The sequence below is a fragment of the Perna viridis genome, chromosome 14 (genome assembly GCF_037379345.1).
Source record: "Perna viridis isolate PV_CMFRI_1.1 ecotype Kerala chromosome 14, ASM3737934v1, whole genome shotgun sequence".
Lineage (NCBI taxonomy): Eukaryota > Metazoa > Mollusca > Bivalvia > Mytilida > Mytilidae > Perna > Perna viridis.
In genome coordinates this window covers 6329925-6344260 of record NC_142458.1, presented here as the reverse complement: position 1 = coordinate 6344260, position 14336 = coordinate 6329925, and the positions used below count along the sequence as shown (strand labels likewise).

At 35.4% G+C, this 14336-nt stretch overlaps 1 protein-coding gene across 1 annotated transcript; it reads left to right on the top strand.

The window, feature by feature from the left end:
- The first annotated feature begins 4929 nt into the window (after positions 1-4929).
- LOC148597933 (uncharacterized) lies at positions 4930-12263 on the top strand. Its single transcript, XM_088562596.1, has 2 exons — positions 4930-5082; positions 8122-12263. Exon 2 carries the CDS (start codon positions 8172-8174, stop codon positions 9963-9965), a length of 1794 nt encoding a protein of 597 aa, XP_088418722.1. The 5' UTR covers positions 4930-5082; positions 8122-8171; the 3' UTR covers positions 9966-12263.
- Positions 12264-14336: the final 2073 nt, after the last annotated feature.

Below are 14336 nucleotides of genomic sequence, written 5' to 3'. Positions count from 1 at the left end.
ACAGAGGTATTTGCAATTTCCAATACATTTTACACATCTGCCTCACTCTGGGACATCTTCATGTACGAATCAGTATATCGTAATCAGCTTTTTATTTGTAACGATTAGCCCTTAATCTTTGTGAAATATCGGGCCCTTTAATTAATCATTTAAAACACAGTAGTCTTTGAATCTAAAATTCAAAATTCCCGCTCCTAAACATCGAGGTCTACTGGTCCTCTCATTAAAAAAAATTCTATGTAATTAACTCGGAGATCAGAGCCTGTGTGTTACAGCAGATCTTACCCAGTGGGTTCCAGTCTAGCATTTGCTCATTTTTGACGAAATGTACAAAACAAGACCTATCAGAGGGGAGTTACGACCCCCCAACTCCCCCATCCCCACTTGATCTACTAATGTTGAAGCTAGACATTTTCTCTTCGTGTACAGAAGAGACATGAAATAATGCGGTGATATGCAGTTTAGGACACGGTTTTTAAGTTTAACGCTCATTCCCAACCTGATTGAACTGCAACTTATAATTATCATCAAACTATAAATACCGTCAATACGGCAATATATTTATCTCAATTAAATATCGGCAAAAATATACCAAAGCATCAATATAGAAGGGCAATACAGAGCTATTAAATCCAAGTACATGGCCAAAACGTAAAAACGGGAAACAGAGACGGTCACGTGAGCTTGTTGCCACCATCAGATATGCAGCTCCGACTACTATTTATATATATATAACACGAAAAGGGTGATTCCAGATTTGCATTGGGGTGCTTCGCTTCAACTCTTTTTTTTTTCAAATAAAAATGAATGTATTACTATGTACTGCTCAGCAATCACTTGACACATGATTAGTCTAATAAATAAACACAAGTATTACCGTCAAGCACGTCTATTGAAACCAATACAAGGATTCCGTAGTACTACAATCGCTTGGACCGAAAGTGAAACTACTGCAACCTTTGACCAACGAGGCTTGCTCACACTATCAAATGTGCAGGCCGAAAAGTATATAACTGCATATTTGATAGTGGCGGCAAGCCCATGTACACAAAGAGTAATGAAGGTAACCAAGGTTATAACGGTAATCGAAAGAAAGCAATCCAGGGACAAAGACCAGACATGGAAAACACACATGCACAACAAAGAATATAAAGTAACTAAAATCATACATACAAAGTAACAAAAGCAAATGAGAAATTCGGACTCCACTAAAAACTGGGAGCATGGACCAGGTGCACCGGTAGGGTAAGCGTCCTCTGCTTTTCTAGAAACACCCGCCGAGTTGTTCATAAAAAGTCAGGCCCGGGGTAGACAAACGAGGAAAGGAAAACTATGACCCGTTGAATAAATCAGTTTTCATGGTGCAGATGGATACACCATAACGATCCATGAGTTCATGATGACGACCATAAAACTTCTGTAGTGATGACTTCAATCTTGTAACAACGTAATCCTGTTCCAGAAGCCTATTTGTTAGAGTTCTAGTGTGATACAAAAAGTCTGCGTAGTTTGGGCAAGCTCTGGCATAACGTATGAGTTGTAATATGAACACTCCATACGCAGGAGCCGAAGGGATGTTGCCACAGATGAAAGGAAAGTTAACAATTCTGAATGAAAAGTCATCATAAAGAGTTCTAGCACACAGTTTCGAACAGAATACCAAACGAAGGTGTGGAAGGCAAAGCACATGCAATATCATTGTTACGAAGTCCAAGGCAAATTTAAGGAGGTAGACCTAGGGTGAGGGACATAACTTGAAATGAGTGATATGTTTGTATCATATTCAATTTCACCAAAGCCTTTCAAGCTTTCATTTGAAGCAGAGTGAAATCGATCCAAGTTACTTTGATGCTTACATGAGATTGATGTAAAATGCTGCATACTGCATACAAAACGTTCCAATGATTTTTAAGAGTTGTGTCCCTTACCCTAGGTCTACCTCCCTGAACTGAAATACAAACTGAGGATCTCGTATATTTAATAAAACAATATGTCCAAAGTCATAGCTTTATCGATATCTTATTTTTTTGTCCTATCATGAAGAAATTAATGTAAACTGTATTTAGGCATAAAAATATCAATATACTAATATTCAACTTGGTCCTCTTACAGGTTACACCTGCCTCATAGTTATATGTATAGGGTATAAATGGTGATTCCGGTCCTGTACATTAGGTATAGCTAATTGTGATACATGTACTTTAATATCCCAAATAATCGTGGATGTTTTAGTCATTTTGCCTCCACGGACCATTGACCTCAAATAATTATCTTCGAATCTTGAATGCCTTCATGCAGATCTTTAATTCATATTTAATCTAATACTCGTAACAAACCCAAATTGGTATCAAATTATTACAGTTGTTCAATTCTAAATGAATTATTCAGCACCATAGGTACTAGTGGACCAGACTGGACTTTAAAATACTTCTAAATGGCTATAGACCCTTTCATGTTAATATACGTGGAGCATGCATGCACAACATACACTTCCGCGAGGAAAATTCTTCACTTTTCTCAAAGCCCTGCCCTTACAATGTAAACGGTTGAAATTCCGTTCCTCCATAGTTAGGATGGTACCAAGTCAGAAAATAGCTTGCCAGACAACCTCTAGCACTGCTGGAGTACCTAAAACCCTACCTCGTGGATGCATATGTCTCGCATGCTCATCGACTTATCACAGAAGGGGCTGTTCAATTATTTAGCAAATGAACAACCTTTTTAAACTTATAATAGAAAGAACAAAATAGAATCTAAAAATGAAATCTCAAGTTGAAAGAGATCTTTTTAATGACACTGAGTATGAGAAAGTACCCCGCTGGCACCATTCTGTCGTGTGTATATCCAAAACTAGGATTAATTTTATCATTTACACTGAAACCGAACTCTCTTCCAACGTAAAAATGCGTTGGTTTTTGAATGGTGTTCGGCTTATACAGGATTGGACTTCAGACTGAATCTGGTTTTGACAGGTTTATTCAGGGTTCAATTTGGGCAGGTTTCTAATTTATTCAGGGTTCAGTTTGGACAGGTTTCTAATTTATTCGGGGTTCAGTTGGGATAGGTTGTAACTTATTCATGATTCAGTTTGGACAGGTTTTAATTTATTCACGGTTCATGCATACAGTTTGGACAGGTTCTAATTTATTTAGGATTCAATTTGGACAGGTTCTAATTTATTCACGGTTCAGTTTGGACAGGTTCTAATTTATTCACTGTTCAGTTTGGACAGGTTCTATTTATTCACGGTTCAGTTTGGACAGGTTTTAATTTATTCACGGTTCATGCATACAGTTTGGACAGGTTCTAATTTATTTAGGATTCAATTTGGACAGGTTCTAATTTATTCACGGTTCAGTTTGGACAGGTTCTAATTTATTCACTGTTCAGTTTGGACAGGTTCTATTTATTCACGGTTCAGTTTGGACAGGTTTTAATTTATTCAGGGTTCAGTTTGGTCAGGTTTCACTGTATTAAGTCAAGTATTAAACCCAGGCCGATATGTTCTTATGATAATCAAATTCCTTGCTTACTGGTTATTGTTAACTTTATATATACGCTGATAGATAATGAAGATAATATTTTTGAATCAATCATTAGTAAATTTTGTAAAATAATCCCGAATAAATTGCAGGTAAAATAAATCACGAGGGAGGGGGTTTAGTTCAGCTGGTACATGCAGGCACAAACGTGCGACCCATATCGGTCTACTTTTTATGATGAGTGATATATGAAAAGGATAGACATTTTAGTTGCATTAAATGTGATAGGGGATAGCATTTACAAATAGGCTATATATTTACACATGGTTAAAAAAATTTCGGGGTGATACCCGTACCCTTTTACCTGTTAAGTTACCCCTCCCCCCGAAATTAGTCGATTTTTTTTTTTGCGGTATTATAATCCACGTATTACAACATAGAATAAATCAATGAATTGATTGATTGACTGATTGATTGATTGATAATTGTTATATATTTCATACACGATTGTCCAATCGAACAGACCTACTTTTGCGACGCTTTGCTTTTGCGCAAATTATTATTTGAGCCGAAGATAAACTCCATGGGGAAGTGGATGGTGGATTTTTAGAGTAAGTCATTAAATGCTAAAGGTTAAAACACTGAAATTCCATTTACAACATAAAACAGAGTATTTAGTCATCTTAAAACTGTTTGAAAACGCTATATACATGTATTTTGGTTTAGTACTATAAACCCGGCCTGCAATTGTTTTACATGTAAGTTCTAACCCAAGGGACTTTAAATAACTAATATTATATAGACCCTGGTACTATATTGTGGCTTACGGTCTCAATGAGTACTAATTGTTAAAACTAAGTATTTGAAACTTAATATTGACCTTCACCTAACGGTTACCCCGAAAACAGCGCAAATGAAATAACAAGTCTTTGGCGCAATTGAAATACAGCCTTGTGGCGCAAAGGAAAAAGTAAGTATCTGAAATATTGGCGCATAATCATGACGCCCTTCTTTTATACTAGGTCGAATCATGAACAATATAAAACCCTGAATGAGTTGCTACTATGTCGATACTACAATCCGCGAAAACATTTGTCAACAGTCTAGAGCCTTTTGTTCTGATCGCACTTATTGATTATAAGTACAGATTTGCATTAATCAAACAAAGGAACTGATTTTTTAAATTTTCAGTATAATGACACCACGAACCTAATTTCTTCCGTGTTTAGTGGGTTCTCTTCGTTTTTCGTTTGTTTTTGTTTTTGTTTTTGTTTTTGTTGTTTTTTTTGTGGTGGTGGTGCCGATGGTTTCTTGTCTTAGGTTACCCCCACCCCGTCGTTTGCGCCCGCGGTTTTGCCATATTACTAATTCTACTTCAAAACTTCCTCCAGTTGTGTGTAGAATCACACAATTGTCATCTTCCTGACGTTTATGTGGACTTGTGGTTTGAATCGCTTCGTAAATATACCCAATAACCCGATCGAGACATTGAATTTTAAAGTTTTTGTTGGAACAAGTAATGGCAACCCGGATGTTGATTGAAGTTAGTTACCTTGCAATGGCTCTACATTAATTAAAGTTCGGTATTATATAGAATATAGTAAGTTCTTTTATATAGATACATGTATTGTAATAAGTATACAATTTGTGGTAGTTGAGCACTAATTTAATCACCATTGTTGTAGAATCGTGGCCGCCATTAGAAGATATTCGTTTCAAACGTGACTTCATGCTCATACCAAGTATCACATGAATAAGAACTTAAGTTTTCTTTGTTTGTTGGTTTATTCATCCTTTGATAAATAAATCCCAAACCCGTGTACCCCTTTTTTCGTTAACTTCCGTTATGCATACAAAGCCTGAGAGAGGCATGTCCAGTGTCGTTTGAAAGAAAAAATAAAATAGGTACCAAAATCAAAATCTAAGTGCACGGACGGTTAAATCATAAATGTAAATGCTACGGCTAGGAATGTCACCAAGTCAGAAAATAGCTTGACCGACCAGTGATATTGTTTGCCTTAAGGAAGTAGACCTATGGAAAGGGTCATAACTCTTGATATGTTTGTATCATATTCAATTTAATTTACCAAAGCCTATATATCAAGTTTTCATTTGAAATGAAATGAAATCAGTCCAAGTTACTTTGATGCTTACCCTAGGTCTACCTCCTTAAATTACCTCCGAAATTATTAAGGCTTTTTCTCCTAATGCAAGTTCCTCAATTTGTCCTAAAATGGCTAAAAATAATTCTTAATAAGACGAACTATTTCCCACTTGGTATTAGAAGGGTGAGAGATAATGTTTCAGTTCAAAACTACACTGATTAATTGTAATTAAACAGTGTAATTTTGAACATCTTGACATCCTCTTTTTAAAAGAAAAACTAACCATTTTTACTATAAATTCACGGTTTTGTACTGTCAAAAATTCCCAATTAATAAAAATCACAACACATTTCCCCAATCAAAAAGGGATGAGGTAGTTTAGAAAAAGGCCAACAATATCACTTCAGACAACATTGAGTAATGCTGGAGTAATATAATACTTTATAGTGCTTTATCTCATTACCTAAAAATCCTATATAAATAAAATCCCGACCACATGTATATGTGACTTCAACAAACAAAACAGAACAGTATCAGACTTATATCAATTTTGGTCAAGTGATCGGTTAAAAATATACCACCTGCTTGCAAATCCTGTTTTGTAATGCTTGTCTTAGGTACATACTAGTTTGCACATGCTTAATTGATTTAATGAGACATGTTTCTAGGCCCAGTGTGCCAGTTGTATGTCTTCCCCATTTATGGAGGGAAAATTGGGGATAATTATACGGGAACTTATACATTTAACAGGAAACACATATATATTATTTATGTGAATGAATTGTGCATATTTTAAATTTCAATTTATCAAAGAATAATCGAACTTTTTTACATTTATAAATATTGTAAGCATATGGTGGGATTTTATTTATTGTCTGACACTCATTCTTATACATAATTTATGCTCTCAATTTTTTGGGGTTCCAGGGGCGTAAAGCATTGTTTCAAGTACATGAATCTCAAACTTTTTAAATATTTCTAATATTATAATACCATCATGTAAAAAAGATAGCCGACGCAGTAAAATTTTGTTCTTTTTACTTATAAAAGTTTCTACATATTATTCAAGAAAATAAACATGGCACGCAAGTTTCGGTACAGTTTTTTCGAACGGCAGTTATCAGTATTTGGCCAATCGGGAAACAGAATTGCGATCAGGTGACTTGCGTTTCCATAGCAGAGCGTCTTTAAGGTCAAAAGATTAAAAAGCGACACTATACCGACTGCGTCGGAAAAAAATCGTCCTTTAGGTTCAAAGTCAAATTATATTTTTAGACAACTAGTTTACTTTAGAAACGGAATGGGTGTGATGAAACCCAACAAGTGCACCAGCGTATAACCTAAATAAAAAATATTTCCAAACAAATGTAAATACTTACAATGATCTCCAAAACGTCTTAAATAAGTGTCAACATATATCTAAGTAAGCTCTGAAAGGACCATACAACATAAGTTACGGAACGATGACACAACAAACTGAAAAAAAAGACTGACAAATTACCAACATCTCCTGACTGTTAACAGACGCATGCCTGCGGTGGTGTTAAACTAGTTTTAAAAGGCCTTAACCATACACTTCCTTTAATGAAGGTCAAAAATGAGCTAAACAACACACACACACACCATGAAATTCACTCAATCTTTAAATACATCCATTCCTCTCCATGATATGAATCAACATATATCATAAACAAATGTAAACAAAATGAGATATCAACTTAAAGAATAGACCCTTTTGTGGTAAGCTGGTGAGCATGCTCAATATACACTTCCGCGAGGTAGGCTTGGGTAGAACAAAAGAATTTTCTTCGCGGAAGTGTATATTGAGCATGCTCTACGCATGCTCATCAACTACCCCAACGTTAGCTCAAAAGGGTCTATACTCGCAGATACTGAAAACTAACTCAGAACATATTAAAGAATTCAATGACAATACGGCAGATCAAAACTACCAGCATCAGAAATAATCGGTCACCACAATTCCAGTGGACTGGTAGTAAGGTCAGACAAAAATAGGCTAGATTTGATGTAGTGCAATACATAATAACTTTTTACTATGGGATGCAGTTAGGGGTCGAATATGACTGTTATTGTCTTTTTGCAAGTTGGGCGTAATGTGTGAGGGAAAAGAATTATACGTGTATTAAAGGGCTGTAGAACTACATGGCTGTACATTTGTATATCAGGGGGCGGATCCAGGATTTAAGATTAGGGGGGCGCATAGTTTAAAAGTTCGCCGAACGGAGCAAGGCGAACAATTTTTTAGGTTAAACTCTTGAAATATTCTTCTAGAGTGGGTGCAATATAGATATCTTTTGTGATAAAATTAGCGAGAAATTAAAGTTTCATCCTAAAACTGCCTAAATCTATCCCTGACAACCCATGATTTGAAATTTTTAAGGGGGCACGCCCGCCACGCCCCCGCCTAAATCCGCCCCTGTATATATAAAATCTCGTTGAAACGTATTTGATAACTTAATGATCGCATCGATGGTTAAAAAATATTCTTAATTTTTTTTCTTTCTTTTTTTTAGAACTAAGTAGAATTCAGTTGGAGGCATGAACTGACTATACTGAATAAATCATGTCTAAAACTCCTTCAGATGGTACCAAAACCCCTGAAACGGACCATGGCATTGAAAAGCCTCGCCCAGATGGCGATAATAGAGCACAAGTACCGGTTCTGTCGGAAAAAACATGCGAATTATGCGAGGGATACAATGCTAACTGGAAATGTATAGAGTGCAACCAAAAGATTTGCGACCGATGCAAAAAGATTCACGTGCGCCAGACCGCCACAAAGAAACATCGAATTGTGGAGGTCAAGGACGTTGTAAGTAGTCCCGTCTGTACCGGATATTGTCAAGTTCATGAAGGGCAGTCGTATTCACTATATTGTCGAAGTTGCCATAAACTTATCTGCAATAAATGTATAACAACTAAACATTGTGGTCATGAATTTTGTCAAATTGAAGAAGTTGAAGGAGAGAAAAGAAGCAAACTTCAAGATACCATAGAACGCCAACGTGATATACTGTCCTCGGAAAATATCGAAAGAGAGCGGTTCAACAAAGAAAAGAAACGAGCATTAAAACGATATGATTCGGCTGGGAGTGCTATTAAGGAGCATATTAGAAAATTGACAGAGCATTTGAACGGTATGGAATCGGAACTTGTAGAAAGCATTGAAAAAAGAAAAGACGAACTCAAAAGGGAAATAAAATTGTGTGACGTAAAACATGACTTGAGGAAAAATGACCTATGTCGTATGATTGACGAAGGGGAGACAATTCTGAAAAATGGTACTGGTATTCAAATCGTTCAATTTGAAGCTACTGTAGAGGATAACCTGAATAGCTTGCCACCGGAAGTTGAATCGATCGATATGGTCTTTCCATCGTTTGAACCTTTATTTCAAAATCTTTCCACGATGAAACCGGAAGATTTATTAGGTCGACTGGTTTACGACAGAAAAGGGAAGAAGAAACCTACTCTTGAACGGAACGAATCTCGGCAGAGTATACAAAGTCAAGATTCTTTTACAATGGGAACAACCACGGTGAAGTATGTTGCGCAACTACGTTCGCTACAAGATCGAAATGTGGGTTGTATCGCCCCTGTGGCTGACAACGAGGCTTGGGTAGCATGCCCATATGACGAAAATGTATATCTTGTGCGCAGTAACGGAAACATTACTAAGGAAATTTCAACAGAATTCAACGTATCTGATATCGCTCTTACTCTTTCTGGTGATCTTTTAGTAGCTTCTGCCGAGAGAAAGTGTCTAAAAATTATAAAAGACGAAAGTATTTTTGATTTTATTGACACGTTCCCGTCAGAGCCTCATGGTGTAAGCGTAACGCGTAAAGGTGAAATCCTCATCTGCAAAACCAACGGCAAATTTGGACAAGTAGTGCGCTTAGCCGACAATGGCAAATCGAAAAGGGAATATGATACCTATATAGTGAACAAACAGACTTTTTTGCTCAGAAAACCGATCCGCTGTATCGAAACACCGAACGAGGATATTTGGATCTTAGATGAAGCAATTAGAAAAATAATTGTACTTGATGGCAACGGAAATTATAAGTTTACGTGGGAAGGTCCACTCAAATCGTCAAGAAGAAATTTTGATCCGAGCGGACTTGATTTTGATGAAGACGGTAACGTTTTAGTTACAGACTACGATGCCAACAAAATCTACGTCATTTCTCCCAATGGATGTTCTACAGAAACGCTTGAATATGAGGATCCACGAGACCGAGAACAAATGTCAGATCCTTTCGGAATAGCGATTCATGCCAACAAATATCTTTGGGTTGGGTGTGATGACGGTATGATGTATGTCATGAAGTACAGAATGGCTGACCAAAAGTAATATTATAATTCAAAGTAGACATTTTTAAACTCGCCCGTGATGGTCCGTTCGGAAATCCCCCCTTTTTAAGTGATCAACAATTAAAAATAGAAATTAAGTGGTAACTTTTTTCTATTTTTACTCACGCCACGTGTATGCCTATTGGAGGGCCACCGAAGTAGCAGCATACTTCAACTAGATCAAGCTGGCTTACTTTATGATAAGATATTTAAGAATTGGCTATGATAAAAATTTTGTCTATTGAAAAATAACAAATTTTCCATGTGCATATTGTTTATTGCGCGAAGTGCAAAAAACAAAATATGCACATGGATAATTTATGTTATTTTTCAATAAACAAAATTCTTATCATAGCCAATTCTTGTAAATTAATTTTAAAACATATTTCTATCTTTAAACATGAGAAAAGTAGCTCTGAATTTAACTGAAAAGGGGCGTGTCAATATTTTTATCCATTGAGATAAAACAAAATTATTTTAACCAATCAGATTACAGTATTTATCTGAAATTAATTTATTTAGTTATAAACTCCACTACGAACAAAGAGCGAGATACTAAAATGCAAAAAATCATTGTCCAGTAATGAGTATACATGTATATGACTATAATACCAAACTGTAACATGACATTAAATTCAATAGATACATAGGCAAATTAGGTATTAAGTCTCCAATTTGCGGTGGGGTTCTCATTAAAAGAAAATCAATCTAATCTCCCTGCTTTCGTGACATTGTCAAAGTGGGACATATAGCCGCATTGGGAAATTTGCCCAGCCCGTCTTCTTTGAAGTTTTTACTTAAAATCATAATAAATTACTTAAGTTATTCTCAAAACAAGATTTCACAACAACAGTATATGATTGTATTCAAGTCTGGAAAATGCTCCAAAGTCAGGAATCGTTTTTATGCGATATTGATATTGGTATTCAAGTTAGGATGTAGTCCCATGCCCATATTGCTGAACAGGTTTTTTTAACACATTGCCTGTTTCAACATCCACCTTTCATTTTGCACAATATTATAATTCAAATCCTTTACTTAAGGCGCTACTATTTTTTTCACATCGTGTCACATTCAGCACCGAATTATTGATATATTGATGCAGATTTGCGTTCAAGCAATACGCCGTGGGCATTTATTTTATTTTAGCATTGTTCGTATATTCTTGTCTTTGGGAGCTTAGTTTAAACCATATTGCATTTTAATTTTAATGTTGTGCATGTGTTTATATTTTTGTAAATGGTCATATATCATTTACATAGAAATTCAAGTTGGTTAAATTTATAGACCTGAATATTGATCAATTCTAACAATTTTACCTGTCTTTACAGCAAGTAGTACATATATCAACATTTAGTCTCTCAAGTGTTGTGAAAATCGACTTTTTATATTTTTATAACAAACAGATCCAAGGGCGGGTAACCTGGGCCCTGTTCTTAGGGGACGATCATTTGATATTGAGGGAAGGGCAATAGGAGATTTCTTGGGATAAAAATATTATTTCCACCATGTAAACGATGAAACTATTAATTTTCCAATAAAATATGTAAGTCTCGTTCTAGTTTCATTTTCTTTACCGGAATTTACGACGTAGAACGTATTGAAAACCGAACACAGATCTGCATTTTATTGTGTACTTCCGGGTACTCGAAACGCTGTAGAACAATGCAAAATCTTCTATTTCATATTTTTTCTTAATAACTTTATCATATAGAAATAGATATTATATAAAAAATTTTTATCGGTATTTTTTAAACAAAAAGATGTTTTGCTCTCAACACTGAACTAAATGCTTTCTAAATGACAAGTCTCCATGCTTTTGAATGGTAGACTATGACTAATTCTCGTGAAATCATGGGGTCACATGACGAGACTTACATACCCTATACCTCCAATCGAAGTTCTTTTATGTTAAAGCATAGCGTTCAGATCAGAATGATTTTAAAGAAACAATATATTTTATCTCCCATCTTTCAAAAAAAGCCAAAGTCAAAACATAAAATTCTTTACCATCAAAATCAAATGGTCACCCCCACCCCTAAGTAGTTTTATGAATTTATATTTAATGATTGAATATTAAAAATACTCAGAAGCAATAAAGTTGAGTAATTAGAAGCAAATTCGTAAACAGCATTGTATTATTATGATTCACATTTTTCTTGAGCAGGATGGGAAAATGTCTGCTCTTTCCTGGTAAAGCCCTGGATCTGCTACTATGTAATACTAGAATATGTTTTTTTTACACTTTTGTGTTCATCTGTAATGAAAATGAAACGAATTAAATTTTTGTATCAAAATATTGCTAACACTGGATTTTTTTCAGAATCTTTTCTTGCAGCGTAGAAAATAAAATAGAATCCCATTGTACAATACAAAAAGTGCACCCATTTTTCACTCCGACTAGAACCGAGGTCTTATACCTCACAAAAAGGATACGCTCGGACTGCTGCAACATACATGGGTAAATAGTCCTCTGCTGAATTTCCATTTAATCCTTGCCTTAATACTAATCCGACACGTAAGTGGCGGTCTTTATAAAAATCAGGCAAGAGGTGATTCATGCATGTCAAAAACCTACCGAATTCACTTTTATTTCTTATTCAGAAACAGTTACTGGTCACATAACCAGTCATAGTTTTTTTTCATTTGGTTGTTGTTTTTGAGATAAAATTTATATAGATTGTACATGAAATTAGCACTTTGCAAAAGTTATCGTTCTTGATTTTGTTCGATTTGGTTGATTTAGGTAGAATATAAATGTATGATGTTCTCAAAAGTACAGAATATGGAAAGGACAACTGTTACGTAAAAATACAGCATATGTAGATTGAACAATTAATAAGCGTTGTTTGTTCGGTGGGTTTTTCTTCACCATGAATCACTTTAATATGGGCATTGTCTGAACTTTATATGGACTGGTACTTAAAATAAAAGCATTATAGAAAGTGTGTCAGATACTGATTATGGTCTATGGTAAATATACCACATGTTAAATGTCAAACATTCTGAGAAAAATCATAACGACAGATGCAATATGGCATTAGCTAATAATCATTCCCTGGAAGTTGCATCGAAAGTCCATCAAGCGATCAAAGAGGAGTTGTAAATACTAAAAGGAGCTCTTATCATTTGAATTCATAGGAAAGTCAATTTTACACTGATGAAAAAACTTCATTCTGATCTAATATTTAATAAAATGTTTCGCATGGCGCACCTTGATACGACCGCAGAGGTCGGACCCTGAATAGTTGGGGCACATATAGACACACCATTTAAACTTGCCACAGCTTTGAATTTAATCACGATCAGATATTTGACACAGGATAAAAATTTGACCAGAACCGAAAGTGATAAGTTTTGGGCTCTCATTCCAAAATGGGTCCAGTGAAAAACCTCCAAAGTAAATCCCAAACTTCCTGTGGGCATATAACACCCAGTGGTACAATTTCAAAGTGATCCATCCCCTTTCACATAAGTAAATGTAAAAAAAATAGGGAAAAAATACTTGTTTCTGGCCTCTTTTCTTACTTGACTCAAGTCACAACCCCATTTTTTTGTGATATGGCAGCTTGTAGTCTAATGTATGCGATACATTCACTTTTACTAAAGTTATTACACTTCTTGGCCCAATTCCTCAATGGTCCAACTCTTAAACCCCAAAATCAATAACAGTCTTCCTCTCCCTATATCAGCGATTCATTCACTAATAGTAGTCAAGTAACTATCTGAACATCGGGAAAATGTATGTTTCTCACCTCTAATTTCTGAAAAGTTCAAGTCCCCCACCCCCCCAAAAAAAAAAAATCAATCAATGTCTATCATTGACTCTGCGAAAAGAGCCAGACAATGATAATTCAAAGAAGGATAACTCCAATTCACAACTGTTTGTCTGGTGATAAACAAGTTTTCTTTCCGATATCGAAGATATCACAGGTAGTCTAAATATAGTACATCTACATATTCTGTAAATTTGAATTTTACCTATAGTGTTTGCTTCCAAACCTCCAAAATCAATTGCAGCTTACCCTCAGTAATGTGCCACCATGTAGTACAAAGAAATCCATGCACTTTAAATCATGTTAATAAATTTTTTTCAAGTACCTTCATTTTTCCCCTAATTCATTAATGATTCAAGCCATAACTCCCCCAATTAATTCCAACCTCCCTTTTGCAAAAAAGTTACCCTGTAGTATAACTAAAACGTATCCTTCACATTCACTCTAGTTATATCGTCCAAATATCATGAAAATGCTTGTTTTTAGACCCTTGATCTTGTCCTCCAAACACCATAAAAATGCATGCTTTTAGCCACTTCTTACCCTAATTCCAAGACCAATTAAGTTAAAACCTCCAAAACAATTACTTACATCCT

What these genes read in the sequence shown, in the direction of transcription:
- LOC148597933 (XM_088562596.1), top strand. Translation starts at nt 8,172, where the DNA reads ATGTCTAAAACTCCTTCAGATGGTACCAAAACCCCTGAAACGGACCAT.